This window comes from Oryza glaberrima, chromosome 1, assembly GCF_000147395.1.
Source record: "Oryza glaberrima chromosome 1, OglaRS2, whole genome shotgun sequence".
NCBI classification, from domain to species: Eukaryota; Viridiplantae; Streptophyta; class Magnoliopsida; order Poales; family Poaceae; genus Oryza; species Oryza glaberrima.
In genome coordinates, this window is record NC_068326.1 from 31,224,123 (window position 1) to 31,247,687 (window position 23,565).

General features: G+C 45.2%; 4 protein-coding genes across 4 annotated transcripts; all 4 read left to right on the plus strand.

Moving 5' to 3' along the window:
* Positions 1-2,292: 2,292 nt before the first annotated feature.
* LOC127756379 (cytochrome P450 CYP94D108-like) lies at positions 2,293-4,398 on the plus strand. Its single transcript, XM_052281727.1, has one exon. The coding sequence runs from the start codon at positions 2,350-2,352 to the stop codon at positions 3,874-3,876; it is 1,527 nt and encodes a 508-aa protein (XP_052137687.1). The 5' UTR covers positions 2,293-2,349; the 3' UTR covers positions 3,877-4,398.
* Positions 4,399-7,031: 2,633 nt separating this feature from the next.
* On the plus strand, positions 7,032-8,740 carry LOC127770331 (cytochrome P450 CYP94D108-like). The gene has a single exon (XM_052296001.1). It carries the CDS (start codon positions 7,088-7,090, stop codon positions 8,663-8,665), a length of 1,578 nt encoding a protein of 525 aa, XP_052151961.1. The 5' UTR covers positions 7,032-7,087; the 3' UTR covers positions 8,666-8,740.
* Positions 8,741-12,260: 3,520 nt separating this feature from the next.
* On the plus strand, positions 12,261-14,142 carry LOC127760092 (cytochrome P450 CYP94D108-like). Its single transcript, XM_052284302.1, has one exon. It carries the CDS (start codon positions 12,345-12,347, stop codon positions 13,878-13,880), a length of 1,536 nt encoding a protein of 511 aa, XP_052140262.1. The 5' UTR covers positions 12,261-12,344; the 3' UTR covers positions 13,881-14,142.
* A 2,953-nt stretch (positions 14,143-17,095) lies between these two features.
* Positions 17,096-18,916, plus strand: LOC127755694 (cytochrome P450 CYP94D108-like). The gene has a single exon (XM_052281372.1). It carries the CDS (start codon positions 17,182-17,184, stop codon positions 18,724-18,726), a length of 1,545 nt encoding a protein of 514 aa, XP_052137332.1. The 5' UTR covers positions 17,096-17,181; the 3' UTR covers positions 18,727-18,916.
* Positions 18,917-23,565: the final 4,649 nt, after the last annotated feature.

A 23,565-nucleotide genomic window follows, 5' to 3' on the forward strand; every position in this document is an offset into this window, starting at 1 on the left:
CAGTTATTTTAAATTGTATTCCTATTTGGACTCTATTTTTTATTTTTCTGTTTTTTTCCGATTAATATAATAATTTTTAAACCATGAGAGCGAACGTGGAGGCTCTTTTTTCTATTGCTTTAATAAGTTAATAAATTGCTCCCGCTTAATCTGAGAAATAAAAAAAAATCGGTGTTCTTGTCTTCTCCGAGTGGCGAATGGTCGGCCGACACCTTTCGAATCGGAGCTTATGTCGGTTGCGTGTTTGTGTTTGGCACGCCAAGTGGAGCTTGAGAAAACAATCGAGATCGATCTATGTGCAGTATTGCACAGGATTTGCATCCTTGAGAAAGTTGGTGTGCCATCGCATTCTTGGAAAATCCGGTTACTGCGTTTGTTTGCAACAGATAGAGAGAAAATCACTGTCTTCTCCATGCGCACGCTTTCTAAATTACGAATCATTAAATATCATACTTAAAAAAATATAGGAAAGTTGCTTTAAAAAATTAAATTAATTAATTTTTAAAGTTTAAAATAATTAGTACTTAATTAATTATGCTCTAATGTCTTACCTTATTTTGCGTATTTTCTCAATCTTTTCCTTTTACCTCCTCTCAAACACGGTGACCAATAAGCACTGAGCTACCACTAGAAACCTAACCAATTGAGCTACATTTACTTCGCTAGTATGTAATTTATAATGTAGTTCTCTTGTAGAATATATGTTTGATCATTCATATTATTTAAAACTTTTTACAAATATATGAAAATATATAGTACCGTTATGACAAAGTACTTTTAGTGATAATAGAAATCACAATAAAATAAATAATCATAATATTATTTTTTATGAAACAATAATCAGATGTAAATTAATAATGGCGTATATTAAAATCGGAGGGAGTACTCTCTATTTGAAAGCACGAGCTTCCGAATATGATCCGTAGCTCTATCCTACTCCTCTATAAAAAAAAAAATTCAAACTGGTCCAGATTCATCCCTACAGTTTGATTTTTTTTTACGGAGGGACACTACTACAGGAATGATTTTCCTTGACGGGGGTCATTTTAGATTGCAAAACGGCGTGTAAGTAGTTGCGTCTGCGAAAATCGTGCTCCATTTTCACGTGCGACTCTTTAAGATGACTGCACGAAAAAATTCAATTATCGCAGGCGGGCCACTTAATAGGTCCGCATGCAAAAATAGGCTTGTTTTCGCGTACGGACCTGTTAAGTCACCGCACACGAAAATAGCCTCTCAACTTTTAATCCGCCGTCGCTGCCCCACATGCACCCACTCTCATCGCTATCTCCTTAGATCCCATCTCACACCTGCTCCTCCCATCTCCCTCTCCGCCTCCTCCTCCCATCTCCCTATCTGCCTCCTCCTCCCACTCCCTCTCCCTATCCGCCCCCTCCTCCCACTCCTCCCATCTCCCAGTGACGGCGGCAGCATCGGAGTGGATTCGTTGCCGGCCGCCGCGGTGAGGATGGATCCATCGCCTGTGACCGCAAGGGGATCCGTCGCCGGCGACAGCGGGGACGACGGCGGCGGGCCTTAGGCAAGGCGGCGATGACGATGGCGGTGACGGCAACGATGGCGGTGACGGTTTTTTTTTGTTTCGATTTTTTATTTTCCCGTGCGCACGTGAAAATCGCGATTTTCACAGACACTTCGTTCCAGACGGGTGGAAGATTCGCACGCTCGACCGCACAGAAAAATCATTATTGCACTAGTGGGAGTATATGTTAGCAGATTTGTTTTGAGCCTAATCAACTTTTATTATAGTTCGTGTGTGCGCCTGGATCAATTATTTGTGAACTAGAGAGAGCTGTACCAAAGCTGAACCTAAGAACCTGATTATTTGAGCGGGCGTCCACTGTCTAGCTTTACTAGTACTACTATTGATCGAGTCAATGATCGCTCTATTAGTACTACTATTGATCGAGTCAATGTAACGATCTGTTTGGTGGCATATGATGTATTCTTGATCAGCAAAACGTATGCTTGAGCTGCAAGCCGATGTATAATCAAGGAAATGAAAAACAATGAGTTCCACTTGCCATCTTGGGACCAACAATATCTTTTGATCTCTCCGAACCAGAGACTACCATTAAATTAGACGAGCTTCAGAATCTTCTAGTTCTTCCGGCGAGGTGAATGGATTAACTCTTTTTTTTAAAAAAAATCCAGAAACATGAATACCAAGTTCGTAAAACACGAGAGAATCGATCCACCAGCCGAACGACTGCCATCTTCATCAGCTATAAAAGAGCCGACAAATCTAGGTGCTCCGCACAGTGATACAGATCACTTGCGCCATCACAAGTCGCAAGCCAAAACCATCTCACTGACTCGCTCGAGCTCACCATGGAATTCTCCTCGAGTTCAACGTCTCTCTTCCTCCTCCTCTCTATCCTGCCTCTCCTCTACTTTCTTTGCCAGCGCCACGACCCCAAGAAGCAGCCTCACGCCCATGGGCTCAAGTCCTACCCCGTCGTCGGCACACTGCCGCACTTCGCCAAGAACAAGGATCGCTTCCTTGAGTTTATAACCGAAATCATGAAGCGGAGCCCCACGCACACCTTGTCGTTCAAGGCGCTCGGCCTCACCGGCGGCGTCATCACCGCCAACCCGGCCAATGTCGAGTATACGCTGAAGACTAACTTTGGTAACTACCCCAAGGGCGAGCTCGCCGTGTCCATGCTCGTCGACTTCCTCGGCCATGGCATCTTCAACTCCGACGGCGAGCAGTGGCAGTGGCAGCGGAAGGCCGCCAGCTACGAGTTCAACAAGCGCTCGCTGAGGAACTTCGTGGTGGACACCGTCAGGTCCGAGGTCGTCGAGAGGCTGCTGCCGCTGCTGGAGCGGGCGGAGCGCGACGGCCGGACGCTGGACGTGCAGGACGTGCTGGAGCGCTTCGCGTTCGACAACATCTGCCATGTCGCCTTCGACGAGGACCCGGCGTGCCTCGCCGAGGACAGCATGGCCTCGCCCCAGAGCGCGAAGTTCATGCGCGCGTTCAGTGACGCGCAGAATGCCGTGATGGACCGGTTCATGTCGCCGGTCAAGTCGCGGTGGCGCTTCAAGAGGCTGTTCAACATGGAGCCCGAGAGGCAGATGCGGGAGGCGCTCGCCACGATCCACGGCTTCGCCGAGCGGATCGTCCGGGAGCGCAGGGAGAGAGGGGAGGCCGGGCTGGCGCGCAGTGACGACTTCCTGTCGCGCTTCGCCGCGAGCGGCGATCACAGCGACGAGAGCCTCCGTGACGTGGTGACCAACTTCCTCATCGCCGGGCGCGACACGACGTCGACGGCGTTGACCTGGTTCTTCTGGCTACTGTCCGGCCGGCCCGACGTGGAGGACAAGATCGTACGCGAGATCCACGCAGTGCGGCGCGCTTCCGGTGGCACAGGCGACCCGACGTTCAACTTGGACGAGCTGCGTGACATGCAATACCTCCATGCCGCCATCACCGAGTCCATGCGGCTGTACCCACCCGTGGCCATGGACTCGCACAGCTGCAAGGAGGACGACTTCCTGCCGGACGGCACGTTCGTGGGGAAAGGGTGGTTTGTGTCCTACAGCGCGTACGCGATGGCACGGGTGGAGGACATCTGGGGCGCGGACTGTGAGGAGTTCAGGCCAGAGCGGTGGCTAGACGAGGCCGGCGCGTTCCGGCCGGAGAGCCCGTTCAAGTACCCGGTTTTCCACGCGGGGCCGAGGATGTGTCTCGGCAAGGAGATGGCCTACATTCAGATGAAGTCCATTGTAGCATCTGTGCTTGAGAGGTTCAGTCTCCGGTATGCCGGTGGCGAGGGACACCCGGGGTTCGTGCTCTGGTTGACGTTGCGCATGAAGGGCGGTTTACCGATGCAAGTGACCACTAGAGGTTGATGGCCGTAGCAACTTGTGGACTACGCTGTTAGAGAATTGCTCCCGCTTAACCCGAGAAATAAAAGAAATTGGTGTGCTTGTTTTCTCCGAGTGGCGAATGGTCGGCCGGCACCTTTCGAGCTTACGTTAGTTGCGTGTTTGTGTTTGGCACGCAGTGGAGCTTTTGAAAATAATCGAGATCCTCTGTGCAGTAATGCACATGATCTGCATCATATCCAGATATCCTCGAGAAAGGTGGTGTGCTACAGTACAAATAGTACTACTACTGGTGTGTGGACAGGATTGATATCCTCTCGCCGGTCGACTACATCGTTCACGGACATATGGGCCCGATGATCTTCAGGCCCGCATGTCTGTGACAAAGACGCGGTACAGTCGACTGCGAAGAATCTTTATCTATATAGATGATGTAGATGGATGCCAACTAAAAAAATCGGTTATTGCGTTCGTTTGCAACCGATTGGTTAATAGTTCGTAGTTTGGAAAGAGTTCGTTTGTATGTTTTTCGATCTACAAAATATTACTCGACGTGTTCTTTTATAAAAAAAATATAGAAAAGTTGCTTTCAAAAATTAAATTAACTATTTTAAAATTGTATGCTCGCCAAAGCTCAAAGAGATGTCGGGGTGTGGGTGTGGGTGTCGCTGGGGCACGACTTTCCCAACATGGTTTCGAGCCATCGTCTCTCGTGTCATGCTCGTTCGACTTTGCAAGCCCTAACGAGGCTCGCGCGTCTTCCTAGTTGGTTGAGGGGCTTGCATGGGACACATCGACACACTATGAATGTCCTTACATGATCTTTCTGTTTAGTTAGGGCAACGCCAATGTTAAAGGTTACGTGAAACATAAGAGTGGGACCCACCACAGTAAGCAGCAGTTGTTTCCATGCCTACAATGCTTGTGTCGCAGAGAGAAAATAAGGTGGGGCCCACTGGGTCCCATCGAGGGGAAAAAATATCACTACTCACTCCTTCCGTGAAACACTTGGCACAATGAAAAGTCCCCATCTTCTGTTCACTTCATATTTTATTAGCTTGTTGCCGCACCGTAAGGTTAAGGCTTCTTTTTGCTCTATGGTTCTTATGGTGTGTTTGCACAATGCTTAAGATGTTGTCCTGTACAACATTAATTGCTTAAGGCTAACTTTTTACCAACATTGTGGATACCCTTAGGAGGCAAAAGACATGGACCTTCCAACAACGCACAACCACATTGAGTGCCATTGTAGCTAAAATAAAGAGTAAATTGCACTTACGGTGCAACAACTTAGCAGGTGGGTGTAATTTGGTACAATAACTTGAAAAATGAATGTTCTAGTGCAACAACTTGGTAGGAATGTGCAATTTAGTATAAGAACTTTATAAGTGATCGTATAAATGCAACAACTTGTAAGGTAGGTAGGATTTTGATACAATAAATTAAGAAGTTACGTGACAACTTAATTATTTAGAGCATTTTTATATAAATTCAAATTTTTAAGTACTTATTTTGACAATATACTAGCATGGATTTATATAAACATATTTATATTTTATCCTAATAACTAATAACTAAAAATCAATTAAACTGGATTAAGAAATTATTATATTTCGGTTGATAATTGAGAAGGTGAAGAAAACAAAAATTTTAAAGATAATTGGATGTAAATTGTATGTGCAACATAATTCTTAAAGATTAAATTCATATATAAGGTAATATCCGTATGATCAGTGTGTATTGGCATACTGACATCGTGAAAAATCTCATCTAGCATATGCTTAGCTAAATTGATTCACTAAAATACTAAATTATTAAGTTTTTTACTAGAACGCACCCACTTGTCAAGTTGTTGCACTCGGACGTTCAATTCTAAAGTTCTTATACTATATTGCACCCACCTGCCAAATTGCACCCACCTGCCAAGTTGTTATATCGTGGGTGTAATTTACTCTAAAATAAAAGAGGAAACACGAACTTGTGTGTGGTGTCAGTGTGTACTGTCTACCTTTAATATTGAAGTTGCGGCACAACAAAGTCATTGTAACGATCTGCTTGCGCTGTGATAGGATGATCCACTCCTGAATCTTGAGCTGCAAGCCGATTCATCTTAAGTAAATTAGAAACATTTAGTTCCACTTGCCCTCTTGGAACCAATAATGTCACCAATTTAATCTCTACCATTAAAATTAGACAAGCCTAAGAAACTTCCAGTTCTTCTGATCAAGGGAATGTTTGACTTTTGTTCTCTGACCTATGTGAAGTCGTAAGCACATTTATCTATCTATAATAACTCTATTAATTGAGCACCACGAGGGAACTAACCGAAAGTATGTAGGAGTAGTTGATAACTAACCCTGCTGCAACTAAGCTTAGGGTGTGTTTAGATCCAAAAATTTTTGGTCCAAAATGTGACATTAAATGTTTGGACACATGTATGGAGTATTAAATATGGACGAAAAAACTAATTGCACAGTTTGCATGTAAATTGCTAGAAAAATCTTTTGAGTCTAATTGCGCCATGATTTGACGATGTGATGCTACAGTAAACATTTGCTAATAATAGATTAATTAGGCTTAATAAATTCGTCTCGCAGTTTACAGACGGAATCTATAAATTGTATTGTTATTAGTCTACGTTTAATACTTTAAATGTGTGTCCGTATACTTAAAAATGTTTAGCCAAAGAACTACACGGCCTTAAGCAAGTTGTGCCATGCAATAAAAATATGATTAGAAATAGTTTATCATAAAGTATAGCATGGCTAAGTTTTTTTTAGCAACAGAGGTTATCGCAGAAACAAATTTACAGATTAGCCCGAGATATTACACAACCAAGGAGACTCTTAGTGTCAAATAATTAAGAAATTATAAAAGAAGTCTGGGCATGCTAGAACTCACCCCTTCCACTATGCTAGCAAGCACTTTCCTAGCATTGTTAGTTATAAATTTGGAAGTATACATGACATGTGATAAGTGCAGTGCGATACAATGGCGGCAACAAAATAAACATATATCTAACTAACCATGACATAACTAAAGTGTGACTTAGCAAAATAAGACAACCAAACAAAAGCCGTAAAATACCAAAATACCCAAGAACCCAACACAATTGATATGTTGCTGAGCCGGACGACTACAATCTCCAGCTATAAAGCAGCCAAGCAATCCATGTCTTCTTATCCCAGAAACATTGATACTGATACAGATCACTTGTCTGCCAGTCACAAGCCTCATGCCAAAAGCTCCTCTCACACACTCACTCTCTCGCGCCATGAAATTCTCCTCGACCTCAACCCCTTTATTCATCATCCTCCTCCCTTTCCTGCCTCTCCTATACTTTCTCTACCTGTACCAGGATACCAAGAAGCAGCCTGCAGGTTCCAATGGACTCAAGTCCTACCCTGTAGTCGGCACGCTGCCGCACTTCGCCAAGAACAGGCACAGGTTTCTCGAGTGGTCGACCGACGTAATGAAGCGCAGCCCCACGCACACCATGACGTTCAAGGCGCTTGGCCTCACAGGCGGCGTCATCACAGCCAACGTGGCCAACGTCGAGCACATACTAAAGACTAACTTTAGTAACTACCCGAAAGGCGAGCTCTCCGTGTCCTTGCTCGAGGACTTGCTTGGCCACGGCATCTTCAATTCCGACGGCGAGCAGTGGCTGTGGCAGCGGAAGGCCGCAAGCTACGAGTTCAACCAGCGCTCGCTGAGGAGCTTCGTGGTGGACACCGTCCGGTTCGAGGTCGTCGAGAGGCTGCTGCCGCTGCTGGAGTGGGCGCGGCGCGACGGCCGGACGCTGGACGTGCAGGATGTGCTCGAGCGCTTCGCGTTCGACAACATCTGCCATGTGGTGTTCGACGAGGACCCGGCGTGCCTCGCCGAGGACAGCATGGTCTCGTCCCAGAGCGCGGAGTTCATACGCGCGTGCAGCGACGCCCAGAACGCCATCATTGCCCGGTTCATGTCGCCGGTGAAGTCGCTATGGCGCGTCAAGAGGCTGTTCAACTTGGACCCGGAGAGGCGGATGCGAGATGCGCTCACCACGATTCACGGTTACGCCGACCGGATCGTACGGGAGCGCAGGGCGAGAGGGGAGGCCGGGCTGGCGCGCAGCGATGACTTCCTGTCGCGCTTCGCCGCGGGCGGTGAGCACAGCGACGAGAGCCTCCGCGACGTGGTGACCAACTTCCTCATCGCCGGGCGCGACTCGACGTCGTCGGTGCTGACCTGGTTCTTCTGGCTGGTGTCCAGCCGGCCCGACGTGGAGGACAAGATCGTGCACGAGATCCGCGCGGTGCGGAGCGCGTCGAGCAGCGGCGGCACAAGCAGCGCGACATTCAGCTTCGACGAGCTGCGCGACATGCACTACCTCCACGCGGCCATCACCGAGTCCATGCGGCTGTACCCACCCGTGCACCTGGACACGCACAGCTGCAAGGAGGACGACTTCCTGCCGGACGGCACGTTCGTGGGGAAAGGGTGGCTGGTGACCTATTGCGCGTACGCCATGGGACGTGTGGAGGACATCTGGGGCGCGGACTGCGAGGAGTTCAGGCCGGAGCGGTGGCTGGACGAGGCGGGCGCGTTCCGGCCGGACAGCCCGTTCAAGTACCCCATCTTCCACGCCGGACCAAGGATGTGTCTCGGCAAGGAGATGGCATACATACAGATGAAGTCCATCGTGGCGTGCGTGCTCGAGCAGTTCAGCCTCCGGTACGCCGGTGGCGACGGACACCCAGGGTTCGTGCTCTGGTCGACTCTGCGAATGGAAGGAGGCCTGCCGATGCAAGTGACCACCAGGGAGTAATCATCGTCCACTTCATTGCTAGAGTTGCTCTTGCTTTGATCCCAGAAATAAAGCATGAATGGTTTTCTTGTTTTCCCTATAGATGGCCAAATGAGTCGCTCGGCACGGCCCGGCCTAGCACAACCAAAGCATGGTCTAAGATCAGTCAGTCAGGCCGTGCCCGCCCACTGGTTGCACCTACGACCTAATATGACACAGGCCGTGCCATGCTGGTCTGAAGGCACAACCAGTCCAACGTGCTCGTCCTTGCAATAAGTCTATTTTGTCTCCCTCATTTCTTTGGGTCGTGTCTTATATATCTACATGTGGCACAACCAGTCAAACGTGCTCGTCCTTGCAATAAGTCTATTTTGCCTCCCTCATTTCTTTGGGTCGTGTCTTATATATCTAGAATACATCTATTTTGCATCTCTCATCTCTTTGGGCCGCCCATTGACGAGCTACGGCCTATGGGAGTGGGGGATCATTGGGCCATGCCGTGCCAGATCGGCACGTCGTGGCGAGGAAGAGGCTCAGGCACGACAATTCATGTGAGCTCCAACAGGTACAAACACTCGCCATTCGGGGGAATATAGTTGGCCAAAAGACCCGCAGCTCGACGACCCGACCCACAACATGGAGAGGCGTAGCCCACAACGGAACCATAATGGCATGGTTTTATATTTCGGAAAGGAAAAACAATCGAGGAAGAGAGGCGATTGATCTGAAATTGTGGAGATTTTGAAATATTCTACCCAAATTAATTTAAAATTTAGATAAAATTTGTATAAAATTTACTAAATTCATAAAATTAAAATTTTCGGATGAAATAATTTCATACCCGGGACCGAAGTTTCTAAAACCAAAATATCGAACCCTGCTTAATTAACGTGGTGTTCATGTTCTGTGGTCAGTATGGGCACTAAAGTACTTCAAATCTGTACTGTCACTAATATAAGTCGGAGGAATTTTATAAAAAATAAAATCAATTCACATGTAATTATGTAAACACTTCAAAGAATATAATTATATGAGATTATTATTACGAGATTTCATTTGAATATAGAAATGTAAGATTTTGTTGTGAGATCTTAATAAAAGGAATATAACATTATAACCATATCGTATATTTGATAAAAAAACAGTTGAAAAGATAAGAAAATCTTTATTTGAATATTTTCCTTGTTATTAAATACCGATAAGAAGCATTACTTGTCATTGATCAAATCATTTGACGGAGAGACCGAGGAATGGGCGCATGATCGTGGGAAGCGTTTCCCCAAGATCTAATCGTGGTAAGCTTCCTAAAGACTACTACTTGCATTAATTTAAATATAATTGTGCGTGCAACTCGTGTGATTTTGAAAATTCACAAGTTCATATTAGGATTTGTTGAGAAGGAGAAATAGTGGAATTAAATGGTGAAATATTATGTTTGTTGAGAAGAGAAAGTTGGTATAGAAATAAAATGATGGACAATTCTGATTTGTTAAAAAAGAGATATAGATAGAGAAATAGCTACATTTTACTTTCTCCATTGCAAAATATAGCTATACTTTCTACTTTGAACTAAAAAGTAGATGTATTTTGGGATGGAGGAAGTAAAAAAAATTGAAAGCTAGAAATAACTATATTTGTGATAGAGTAATACCATAGTAGTTCTCCGCATTACATAGTACTATTTTATTTTTTTTATATATGACTCCGTTGATTTTTACATGTCATTTGTTCATCTTTCTTATTTAAAATTTATATAAATATTATTTTTATATGATTTATCTTTAAAAAATCTCTAGGTTTGATTTAGGGGGCTGCAATATAACGGAATCCTATTTTCGAACGGGATGATCCTGTCGACGTTTGATGTCGTCATTCTGGTATTTGCATAGTATGGGGATCGTCGGTGCTAGGATATACGCGAGACTGAGGTAAAAGAGACGAAGATGGGGATTTTTTATACAGGTTCAGGCTCCTGAGTGGTCAGGTAATGGCCCTACATCCTGTTGGCCGGAGCCGGAGTTGCTTTTATTCACCATAATCACACCAGTACAATATGTGGGGTAGCCTATCTAACCGTTGTCGACATGGCGGTCTGAAGGTCTGACTCGTAGTCGACAACAGGGTAGCCTTCCTCCTCGAGCTCGCGCCCGACGAAATCAAAGACAGTGCTAGATCCCTACGGCCGGCCTCTGAAGGTACCGGATAGGGTCGATGCAGGCGTATTTCTGATGTCGATATCTGGCGGCTTGTCTTGGCGTATGTAGGCTTGTATGTTGTCCCGTGTATTGTGGTGGGTGTGTTGATTGTGGTGGTCCATGTGTCCGTGTTGATCGTGTTGATCGTCCTGGGGGGCCTTGTATTTATACCCATAGGTGTCGCCTTATCTAAGTAGAACTAGGGAAACCAATGTGGATACAATCCGAGCAGTCCTTGTTGATTCCATGTAGAACTCTGGTTGTCCTTCCTTATCTGGAACTCACTCCATATCTGAAGTCAGTTTCCGTATAAGACATGGTATGTGGTGGGTCCTGCCGAGATGCAATCAACTACTATTAGGTATGTGGTATCCATAACCTTGACAGATCCCGAGTAGGTATCAGGTGTGATACCTATCAGGCATCAGACGATTCTACCCAACAGGATGATCCCGAGTAGATATCAGGTGTGATACCTATCAGCTATCAGACAATTCTACACACGTTTTATGTGATACTTGCAAGTATCATGTGATACTTATCAGGTATCATGCGATTTCTACCACGTATCGCGTGATACTCGCGAGGTATCATGTGAAACCTGTCAGGTATCAGACGATTTCAACCATGTATCGCGTGATACTCACGAGGTATCATGTGATACCTGTCATGTATCATACAATTTCTACCACGTGTCGCGTGATACTCGCGAGGTATCATGTGATACTTGTCAGGTATCAGACGATTTCTACCATGTATCGCGTGATACTTGCGAGGTATTGGATGATACCTACTAGGTATCAGGTGATTCCTACTAGATATAGCTGGGCATTCCGTTGGGGGAGGAGCACCCCGACATGCGCAGTTGGCCCCCTGCAGCTGTCCCTTGTAGACGAGGACGGCGACGGCGGCGGTAGCGGGGGATGGGCGCGGCAGCGGCGGGGGACAGCGACGACGGCGGTGGGGGATGGGCGGCGGCGGTGGCGTCGATGGGGGACAGGCGCGGCGGCGGTGGGGGATGGGCCCGACAGCGGCGGCGTCGACGGGGGATGGGCGCGACGGCGGCGGCGGCGGACGGGCGCGGCGGCGGTGGAGGCGACGGGGGACGGGCGCGGCAGCGGCGGGGGACGGCGACGGCGGCGAGTGAGCAGACCTGGTGCGTGTATGGATAAGAATCGCGTTGTGGAGGAGGAGCTATCCCGTTGGGAGACGGTATCCCGTCCCCTAGCATTCCCGTTAATTTATACTTTAGCATATTTACACTATTGTTTTATAAATAAATGATCAAATGTTATTCTAAAAGTTAACAACATTATCTATTTTTTTTAAAAAAAACGGAGGTATTAGTAGTTAGCACCTCCGTTATAAATAACGACACATCATGCATCACTTGCAATCTCCAGCCACAAAACAAAAAAAAAAAATCGACCTCTTCTCGCAAGCACTTGCGCCAATCACAGCTCACAAGTCGCAAGGCAAAAGCCCCAAATCATCTCACTGTTGCCATGGAACTCTCCCCAATCTCAGCTTATCTCTTGCTCATCCTGATCCTGCTCGCTTTTCTACCCCTCCTCTACCTCCTCTACATGCACCAGGATCCCAAGAAGAAGCCTCGCATTCATGGACTCAAGTCCTACCCTGTGGTCGGCACGCTGCCGCACATCATCAAGAACAAGCACCGGTTCCTTAAGTGGTCGACCAGCATCATGAAGTGCAGCCCCACGAACACCATGTCGTACAAGGCGCTCGGCCTCACCGGTGGCGTCATCACCGCCAACCCGGCCAACGTCGAGCATATTCTCAAGACTAACTTTGACAACTACCCCAAGGGCAAGCTCACCGTGTCCATGCTCGAGGACTTTCTTGGCCACGGCATCTTCAATTCCGACGGCGAGCAGTGGCTATGGCAGCGGAAGGCCGCCAGCTACGAGTTCAACAAGCGCTCGCTGAGGAACTTCGTGGTCGACACCGTCCGGTTCGAGATCGTCAAGAGGCTGCTTCCGTTGCTGGAGCAGGCGGGGCTCGATGGACGGACTCTGGACTTGCAAGATGTGCTCGAGCGATTCGCGTTCGACAACATCTGCCGCGTGGCCTTCGGTGAGGACCCGGCGTGCCTCACCAAGGAGAGGATGGCCGCGCCCCAGAGCGCGGAGTTCATGCGCGCGTTCAACGACGCGCAGAACGCCATCTTGGCCCGGTTCAACTCGCCGGCCAAATCGCTGTGGCGCGTCAAGAAGCTCTTCAACATGGAGCCCGAGAGGCGGATGCGAGAGGCGCTCGCCACGATCCACGGCTTCGCTGAGCGGATCGTCCGGGAGCGCAGGGAGAGAGGGGAGGCCGGGCTGGCGCGCGGTGACGACTTCCTGTCGCGGTTCGCCGCGAGCGGCGAGCACAGCGACGAGAGTCTCCGCGACGTGGTCACCAACTTCGTCCTCGCCGGCCGCGACACGACGTCGTCGGCGCTGACCTGGTTCTTCTGGATTGTCTCCGGCCGGCCGGACGTCGAGGACAGGGTCGTGCGCGAGATCCGCGCGGTGCGCGCGTCGAGCGGGAGCACGGACGCGACGTTCAGCTTCGACGAGCTGCGCGAGATGCACTACCTCCATGCCGCCATCACCGAGTCCATGAGGCTATACCCACCCGTGGCCATCGACACGCACAGCTGCAAGGAGGACGACTTCCTGCCGGACGGCATGTTCGTGGGGAAAGGGTGGCTAGTGATGTACAGCGCGTATGCCATGGGGCGTATGGAGGACATCTGGGGCGCGGACTGCGAGGAGTACAGGCCGGAACGGTGGCTGGACGAGGCGGGCGCGTTCCGGCCGGTGAGCACGTTCAAGTACCCGGTGTTCAACGCCGGGCCTCGGATCTGCATCGGCAAGGAGATGGCCTACATACAAATGAAGTCAATCGTCGCTTGTGTGCTCGAGAAGTTCAGTCTCCGGTACGCCAGCGACGCCAACGAGCGCCCTCGGTCCGTGCTCTCGCTGACGCTGCGTATGAAGTGGGGCTTGCCGATGAAAGTGACCATCAGGAAGTAACCAACAAGAGTGCTCTCGCGCCTCGGTGGCCTCGCCTTCCCGGACACTCGATCAATGCGGCAAGAATTTGGGACGTGTGTCCATCTCGGTAGGCCGAATCGGTGAGCGGGCTTACGAAAGAATCCTTTTAAGTCCCTTATGTTTGTTGCTAACTTGTTTTGGCGTTGATAGATTCTGGCACTGCTAATCTTGGATTGTAGCCCAAGATGAGATGCCTCCCATACATCACAGCTCTCACATGGTACTATTGGGAAAAAGTTTACTTCAGGTCCCTCATCTCATTGTCGAGTTTCAGAATCGTCTCTAAACCAGAATATCAGATATAACGCATCACTATTTTTGCAAAATCGGGTCCCAAAGTAGTGTTGAGGACGGTTTTGGATAAAGAAAAAATTAAAATAAATAAATAAAAACCACGAAAATGTAAGTGAAACATTATATTCCTCCTTGTATATCTTCCCATCCTCCGGTTTCTCTCCCTACCGCCCCATCCTCACCGGCCGGTCACCGCCGCTGCGGCCTTCCTGCAGCTGCTACCACTGAAGATCATCGATAATGCGGTAGATGTTGAGGTCAAGCTCCCATTCACGGGCCTTGATGTCGAGGTCAAGCGTCAAAAGAGTCTCTTGAGGCTCTTGACAAGCAGAGAAGGAAGTTTTTGTGGGCGGGGGGAGAAGCCTTGACGGGTGGAAAATGCAAAATCAACTGGACCCGAACCTGCCTACCCACTGGTTCCGGAGGTCTAGGAATCCTAAACCTTGAGAAGTTTGCAAGAGCTTTGCGCCTCCGATGGCTTTGGCAGGAATGGAAGTCACCGGAGAAAGCATGGGTGGGTTCTGGTACGCCGTGCGATGACACCGATAAGCTCCTTTTCGCGGCAGCGACATCCATAACTATCGGAAACGGGGCGACGGTGAGTTTTTGGGAGTCAGCCTGGTGGCAAGGGAGAAGGATGAAAGATGTGGCACCGCTAATCTACGTGGTCTCCAAGAAAAAGAATAGTACCCCTCCAACATGCCTTGCAATCAGATCAATGGCTGCTCGATCTAGGATTACCAACGGACGTGGGCTGGACAATAGAACTGATTGACCAACTTGTCACGGTTTGGAGCGCCATCCAGACAATAGAGTTGACAGAACATGAGGACGACCAAATATCTTGGAAGCTCACTAGCCACGGTCAATATACGGCGGCATCGGCCTATAATGCACAACTACTTAGAACAACGGCCAACAACTTCAACAACCTAATTTGGAAGCCCTGGGCTCCTCGCAAATGCAAAACCTTCGCCTGGCTGGTCATTCAGAATAGAGTCTGGACCTCTGATAGACTATTTACCCGGGGATGGTCAAATAGATCCATATGTCCCTTATGTCGTTGGGTCCAGGAGACGGCTCTACACCTCCTCGCAGGCTACCGCTACACAAAGAGAATATGGGCAACCCTAGCGGAATGGACGGCGTGCAACAATATTCACCCCAACCATTGGCGGCAGGCTTCGTCGGTGTTAGAATGGTGGAATCAAACCACAAGTGTAAAAGAGGCACCCAAAAAGGCTCTACGCTCCCTAACGCTCCTAGTCGTCTGGGAGATCTGGAATGAAAGAAATCGCAGAACATTCCAGTATAAGGAGCTCCCACCGAGTGGTCTTCTGACAAAAATCAAGGACGAGGCCAAGATATGGGTCTTAGCAGGCGCGCATTATCTGAGAAATTGGCTTGTTCCTTAGTTGACTAGGGCCAAAGGTCCTGAGTTTTTTCTTTCCCCTTTCACTGTACAGTTTTCTCTATCTATATTCAATGAAATTGGCGGCTCGCCGATTCGTTCAAAAAAAAATTCACGGGCCAGTTTCTTGCTCCTCGTCCAGCACCGCCCTATCGGGCAAGGGTGGCAGCCTACAGGTACTACAATAGTTGGAGCTCGGCACAGGGCTATGCATTGGCTGAGGTGGAGTCCATGCGGGCGTCAAGGCCGCCACCATCGCCGCTAGCACATTTTTGTTGTCAAGCTTCGCCGCTCCCCACATGGAGGAAAGCGTCGATGCGGTCCCTGTCTCACCAGTCGGAGTTGAGAAAACCAAAAAAATAAAAATAGTTTGATTTATTTTGAGATACGACATATCTAAGTTGTGTTATGTTTTTTAGGTTGGTTTATCTCCGGTTAAAAGACAAAAGAAAATAAAATTCATCGGAAATGATGATTTATGACGTCTTATCTTAAGCAATAATTTATGACATACTCTCTTTTGTTTAAAAAAGAATCAACTTCTGATAATGAATATAGATAACTGTCAGTTCAGAATTATTCTAGAAGTTCTTTTTAGCGGAGGATGTACCCCACTGCCGCAGTCCAAATTACTTACGCCACTTGCAAAATGACAAATTACATTTACTCTTTATTAAATGACACAATATTACGGGAATGGGCCCGCGCGCTGGCTGCTTAACTCGCTCAGCCGCCGCCCCCCCCCCCCCTCCGCGTGCGATTAGCACAAGCTAATTACGATTGTTAGTGTTAAATACCATAATTAAAAAATACATGTATAATTTAAAAATTTGAGTTATCAGTTTTAAAAATTTGGGTTAAAACTTTTGAATTTTGATATGGAAGTTTTCAACTAGATATGAAATTTTTCTAATTTTGAGTTGGAAGTTTTGAATTTCAATACGAAAGTTTTAAAATTTAAGATGAAAATTTTTAATTGAGTTGAATGTTTCTGAAATTTGAATTGGATGTTTTCAAAAATTGAGTTGAAACTTTCGAATTTTGACTTGAAAGTTTTTGAATTTTGAGTTGAAAGTTTTTGAAATGTGAGTTGAAAGTTTTCAAATTTGAGTTAAAAGTTTTCAAATTTTGAGTTGAAAGTTTTTAAATCTGAGTTGAAAGTTTTTTAAATTTGAGATGGTAAGTTGAAAGTTTTCAAAATTTAACTTAAAAAATTCAAATTTTGAGTTGAAAGTTATCAAATTTAGGGTGAAAGTTTTCAAAATTTAACTTCACGTATAGATTTCTTATCAATCTGTTATAAAAAAACAAATCTTATCTTAATTATTATCATTATCTAAAACTAACCGTATTAGTTAGCATGTATCCAAAAAAAATCCCGGAAAAAAGAAACAGAGAAAGCTCACCGAGTGACAAGGGCCCGCCACGTCTCTAAGTCGCTAGTACGCGCGAATTAGCAAAACCGCAATATTACTCCATCGCTCGAACTCTGATCCGAAACCAAAAAATCCACCTCTTTTCGCAAGCACTTGCGCCACTCGCAAGTCGCAAGTCAAAAATCACCTCACTGTTTCCATGGAACTCTCCTCAATCTCAGCTTCTCTCCTCATCCTCCCTCTTCTACCGCTTCTCTACTTCCTCTACATGCACCAGGACCCCAAGAAGCAGCCTCGTGCCCATGGACTCAAGTCCTACCCTGTCGTTGGCACTCTGCCGCACTTCGTCAAGCACAAGAATCACATCCTCGAGTGGTCGGCCGGCGTCCTAAAGCGCAGCCCCACGCACACCATGTCGTTCAAGGCGCTTGGCCTCACCGGCGGCGTCTTTACGGCCAACCCGGCCAACGTCGAACACATGCTCAAGACTAACTTTGGTAACTATGTCAAGGGTGAGGCCATCATCACCATGCTCGAGGACTTCCTTGGCCGCGGCATCTTCAACTCCGACGGCGAGAAGTGGCTGTGGCAACGGAAGGCCGCCAGCTACGAGTTCAGCAAGCGCACGCTGAGGAACTTCGTGGTGGACACCGTTCAGTTCGAGGTCATCGAGAGGCTTCTGCCGCTGCTGGAGCGAGCGGGACGCGACGGCCGGACGCTGGACGTGCAGAGCGTGCTCGAGCGCTTCGCGTTCGACAACATCTGCCGTGTGGTGTTCGACGAGGACCCGGCGTGCCTGGCCAAGGACAGCGTGGCCTCGCCCCACATCGCGGAGTTCATGGGCGCGTGCAACGACGCGCAGAACGCCATCTTGGCCCGGTTCAATTCGCCGATCAAGTCACTGTGGCGAGTCAAGAGGCTATTCAACATAGAGTCGGAAAGGCGGTTGCGGGAGGCGCTCGCCACGATCCATGCGTACACCGACCGGATCATCCGGGAGCGCAGGGAGAGAGGGGAGGCACGCGGTGACGACTTCCTGTCGCGCTTTGCCGCGGGCGACAAGCACAGCGACGAAAGCCTCCACGACGTGATCACCAACCTCGTCCTCGCCGGGCGCGAGACAACGGCGTCGGCGCTAACCTGGTTTTTCTGGTTGGTATCCGGCCGTCCCGATGTTGAGGACAATATAGTGCGCGAGATCCGCGCGGTGCGGCGTGCGTCCTCGAGCAACGGGGTCACAAGCGGCGCGGCGTTCAGCCCCCATGAGCTGCGCGACATGCACTACCTGCACGCGGCCATCACCGAGTCCATGCGGCTTTACCCGCCGGTGTCCCTCGACACGTACGTCTGCAAGGAGGAAAACTTCCTTCCCGACGGCACGTTCGTCGGGAAAGGATGGCAGGTGACGTACTGCGCGTACGCCATGGCGAGGGTGGAGGACATCTGGGGCACGGACTGCGAGGAGTTCAGGCCGGAGCGGTGGCTGGACGAGGCGGGCGTGTTCCGGCCGGAGAGCTCGTTCAAGTACCCGGTGTTCCACGGCGGGCCGAGGATGTGCCTCGGCAAGGAGATAGCCTACATACAGATGAAGTCCATCGTGTCGTGCGTGTTCGACAGGTTCACACTCCGGTACACCGGCGGCGAGGGGCATCCGGGGCTCGTCACCTCGCTGGCGCTGCGCATGGAGGGTGGCTTGCCGATGCAAGTACTCCTAACCAATAGGGGGCAAGCAGTGTCGTGCTAGGCCAGCTGTTCTCGACGACTTCATTAGTCCTGCTTTTGTTGCGTCGCTCTCGGCTCTCGCCTGTTCTTCTACTGTTAGTCCTTTTATCTTCTCCGAACTACGAATTGTTTACATTTCTCGGAGCTAGCATGAGTTGCATACTGCTGTGCTTGGCTCTGCCATACTAATACTAGTGGATTTTAAACCTTGAGGAAATATTTTCTTATTATTTCTATGTCACTTAAGTAGTTATAAAAAAATTAAAAAGTAACAAGATAGATTAACCTATGATATATTACTTTACGAACATATAAGCTAAAATTAAAATTTTACAAGTTATAATAAAAACAAATTAAACTATATGGTGAACTAATTGTCGGTATTAGTTCCGAGATTGAGATGTTCACCGAGTGGGCCGGAAAGGCACTCACACGGTCACACCCTCTATTTCTCCAATTACGTGTTCAACTGTCACATCTCATGCCCCTGTATGGCTGTATTCATCGCCGGATCGCCCCGTCACGCTCAATAGTCAATGTTATTGTTTACGAGTGACCAGTCACACATACAGATTTCGCGTTAACAGAATCACCAGCTAATGACGTTATTCGCTCGGTCTCAAAATTAATTAAGCAGTTTGTTTGGTATTGCTTGAATTTTTATTATGAACTTTTTATAATTGTTTGTTTAAGGGTTCTTTTTTTTTCTGAAATGTTTTTTTCCAAATCCATTATTGTTTAATAAACATGTTCTATTTGCAAAATAAAGCTCGTGCCCTCTAATTAGTTAGCTTTTTGTTGTATACTTATTACAGTCTAATCATCTAAGAACTAAAAAAATGATGCAATGCTTATGCTAATGGGTAATACCTTTATATGTCAACATTTTTACAAATATGAATCAACTTTTGTGTAAACATCTAATACTAAAATAGGTTCCTGTTGTTTATTTATTCATGGATTGAGGGGATTCAAAACTATGTTAAATACATATACTTGTAGAGTCCAATTCTAGTGTGCAGTGTAGGAGACAACCCATAAGTGTGCGAGGCTAGCGAGAACACAATTATTGGATGGCTAAATATAACTACAAATATATGCGGTTATGTTAAGAGGAACAAATATATGTGGAAACTTAAGATGCCGCTTAAGATTAAGATCTTTATGTGGTACTTGTTTAAGGGGGTTGTGTTGACCAAGGATAATTTGGCGAGACGGAATTAGAATGGTAGCTTAAGGTGTTGCTTTTGTATGAAAAATGAAACTATTCAACATCTCTTCATAGATTGTCATTATGCAAAATTCATATGGAGAGCAGTTCAGTTTTCTTTTAGTTTTAATCTTCCAACTAGTATATCTCATATATTTGATGGGTGGCTTTTGGGGGTTGACAAGAAAAAGAGTAAACTGATACTGGTTGGAGCTTCTGCCATTTGTTGGGCTCTATGGTTGAGTAGAAATGATTTGGTTTTTAATAAATCACCATCTATTTCATATATGCAGGTAATTTTCAGGGCAACGCACTGGCTCCGGTTTTGGGCACAGCTACAAAGGTGTGAAGATGATGGGGAGTTCCTAAAGGTTGCATGCTGCAAGTTGGAGTCGATGGTTATGCAATTATTTGCCAATTATGGATGGAGGTTCACAAATAGACTTCAATAAATGTGTTCTCCTTATTTTGGCTTGGTTTCCTCTGTTTTTGTTTGGTGTGTCCTATTTAGCTGAACTACGCTCTTTTCTGGATTGCTACAATGTAATAATTGGCTGTAGCTCTTTTTGAGCAAAGGCTGGGATGTTAAATTCCATTATCTAAAAAAATATAACTACAAACATATCATTATCTGGAATGAGCTTTTTATGATTGTTCCCATAATTTCATTTTTTTTATAAAATTTTTAGTTAAATATTAGGAATTATGTAATCGAAAGTAACCAACCCACAAATATTTTGTTTAGCTAGCCTGCATTGGGCATGAATTAGTTACAATTAGATTTTATAATCGTTTATCTAAAGCCTATAATGTCTATCCACTTGTCATAATTATCACATATTCTATGAAGTTCTAAAAGACCCTAGAAAATATGTGTTTCAAATATCAGATAAATTATTTGAAAGCTTTTTGCATTTGTAGCATGGAATTTGTTTGGTCACTATACAATCCACTTGCACCTTCTACTCAATATATGCCCTATGGTGACAAAAAGTAAGGCCTAGCTGGAGTCAATAGGACTCCTCTTATCCTCTATTGATGCACTATTCTTATCTCATTAAAACTGGTCTACTCAGTGTCTACCTGCTTTGCTTTCTCTCTCATTCTAGTTCGCGCAAGAAAATTTTTGGGTTCCAAAGTCTAAACAATACATTGTAAATTTTTTCTGTCTAGTAGATGACAATTGTTTGGTGATAATGGTTTTCTTGCACCTCCAAGTCATCATGTTGCATGGTTGTAAAACTTGTATATATGCTGAGACATGGAGGTTACCATACGATTCATTGTAGTAGTGTTTACAGTTTCGATCGTGTTTAGTTAATCTTTCTTTTCATGTCTCGGTGTATCGTAACACATAAATGGATTCCAAACTTAATTCTTCAAGTGAATATGTGCATGGTGACATGTTTATAGAAAGTTAATGTCCATATATATGGACGATAACATCTTTTTAAAGGTTTGTGCACAGAGAAAACATACTTTTTTTTCATACCCGTAAGGTATGGAATATAAGCACATAGCCACCGGCAAGTATATATATATGTACCATATACTAAAATGCTATTAAATACCGTCTAATAAAGTAATTTAAATGTTACATAGAATATATTCTAGAGCACTTATGTAGAAGATCGTTTGGCACTCTTCGATTATTTGAGCACATTTTAGAAAATTCATGAATTCGATTGTTTCCTCTAACTGGCAAAACTGTATTTTTCGATCAATCACAAATAAAGATATAAAATTATAATTGTTATGGTAGCTAGAGTCAAAAGCCGACCTTAACCAAATATGTCATTCTGGATATGTATTGGCAGTGAAAACATAAAGTAAACATCGATTGTGCCAATATAGCCCGAGGGGCATTGTATGTATGTACATACGTGCACCATCCCAACATCCACCCCTCTGCCCTCATTCATGCCTTCTCCCCATGTATTATTGTCTCTCATGTTTTCATCATATATTAATCAGGAACCCTAATTTATTATAATCTTTTTAAAATAAATAACTATTTTTATTGAGGACCCATATTAACTATATTTGAACTTCTAAAATAAATATTGTATTTTTTGTTATATTCTGACTTTTTTTCATATCATTTAAATAATTATTAAAAATATGAAAAAAACCAATGATATATACCTTACCTGTTGAAAATATTTTTGGTGAATTTTCTTTGCATCTATGTATAATTTAGGATTTATTACTATTAAAATACCAACCAAATAATTTTGGAAAATTCCAAAATGATTTGAGAATGTTAATCTTACACAAATTAAAATTTAAATTGGATCTACTTAAAAAAACACAACTAAATTACATGGTTTGCATTTTTACATAGTTCAAACTACCGTTGTATATTTGTTAAGTAATATTTGATACCATAAAGTATATAGTTTGATGTGATTATTTTTGAAAAATTGTTGTGGAGTTAATTAATACATGTGGATGTCATCTTACGCAATGTATTTTGTGCTAAAATATAGCGAATATAAGACATCCATGTAAAATCACAATAAAATAAATAATAATTATGTATTTTTATTAGTAAGATGAATAATCAAACACATGCTCAAAAGTCAATAGCGGAAAAAAGTAATATAAAAATATTTAGGGGTATCCTAGGTTAAAAAAATAACAGTAGGGTGAATGGGAAGAAAAAAAAAGGGATGAGTACGTACTACCTGCCTACGTAAGTACGTGTGAGGTGTTAAGTAATATTTGATACCATAAAGTATATAGTTTGATGTGATTATTTTTGAAAAATTGTTGTGGAGTTAATTAATACATGTGGATGTCATCTGCCGCAATGTATTTTGTGCTAAAATATAGCGAATATAAGACATCCATGTAAAATCATAATAAAATAAATGATAATTACATATTTTTATTAGTAAGATGAATAATCAAACACATGCTTAAAAGTCAATAGCGGAAAAAAGTAATATAAAAATATTTAGGGGTATCCTAGGTTAAAAAATAACAGTAGGGTGAATGGGAAGAAAAAAAAAGGGGATGAGTATGTACTACCTGCCTACATAAGTACGTGTGAGGGAGGGTGGAATATGTATGTGTACTGAGGGAGGGAGGGAAGAGTAATGTACGTGCAGGGACTGGAGAGGATGGGATAAACTACTGGTTTTAATCTAATCTAATGCTGTAAAATAATGGATCCACCAGTTTAAATGAAAATTGAGGGTTAGATGTTTCTCGTCTATTAAAACGCCACGTGACGGCTTAGGAGTGTTTGTAGGGGTGCCACGTGGCGGTTTAGGAGCGTTTATATGAAGTTTAATGGACTTTTAGTATATAATAGATAGAAGATAGTCAAAACTTTGTCTAAAATAAATCATAAATTAATTCTAGTGCTTATAAACTAAAACAATTTATATTCTTTACCTGCACCACCAACAATACAACTTTTACATACTCCCTCTGGTTTTTAATAGATGACGCCGTTGACTTTTTCTCACATGTTTGACCATTCGTCTTATTCAAAAAATTTACGTAATTATAATTTATTTTGTTATGGGTTGTTTTATCACTCATAGTACTTTAAGTATGATTTATATCTCATACATTTGCATAAAATTTTTGAATAAAACGAATGGTCAAACATGTGAGAAAAAGTCAACGGCGTCATCTATT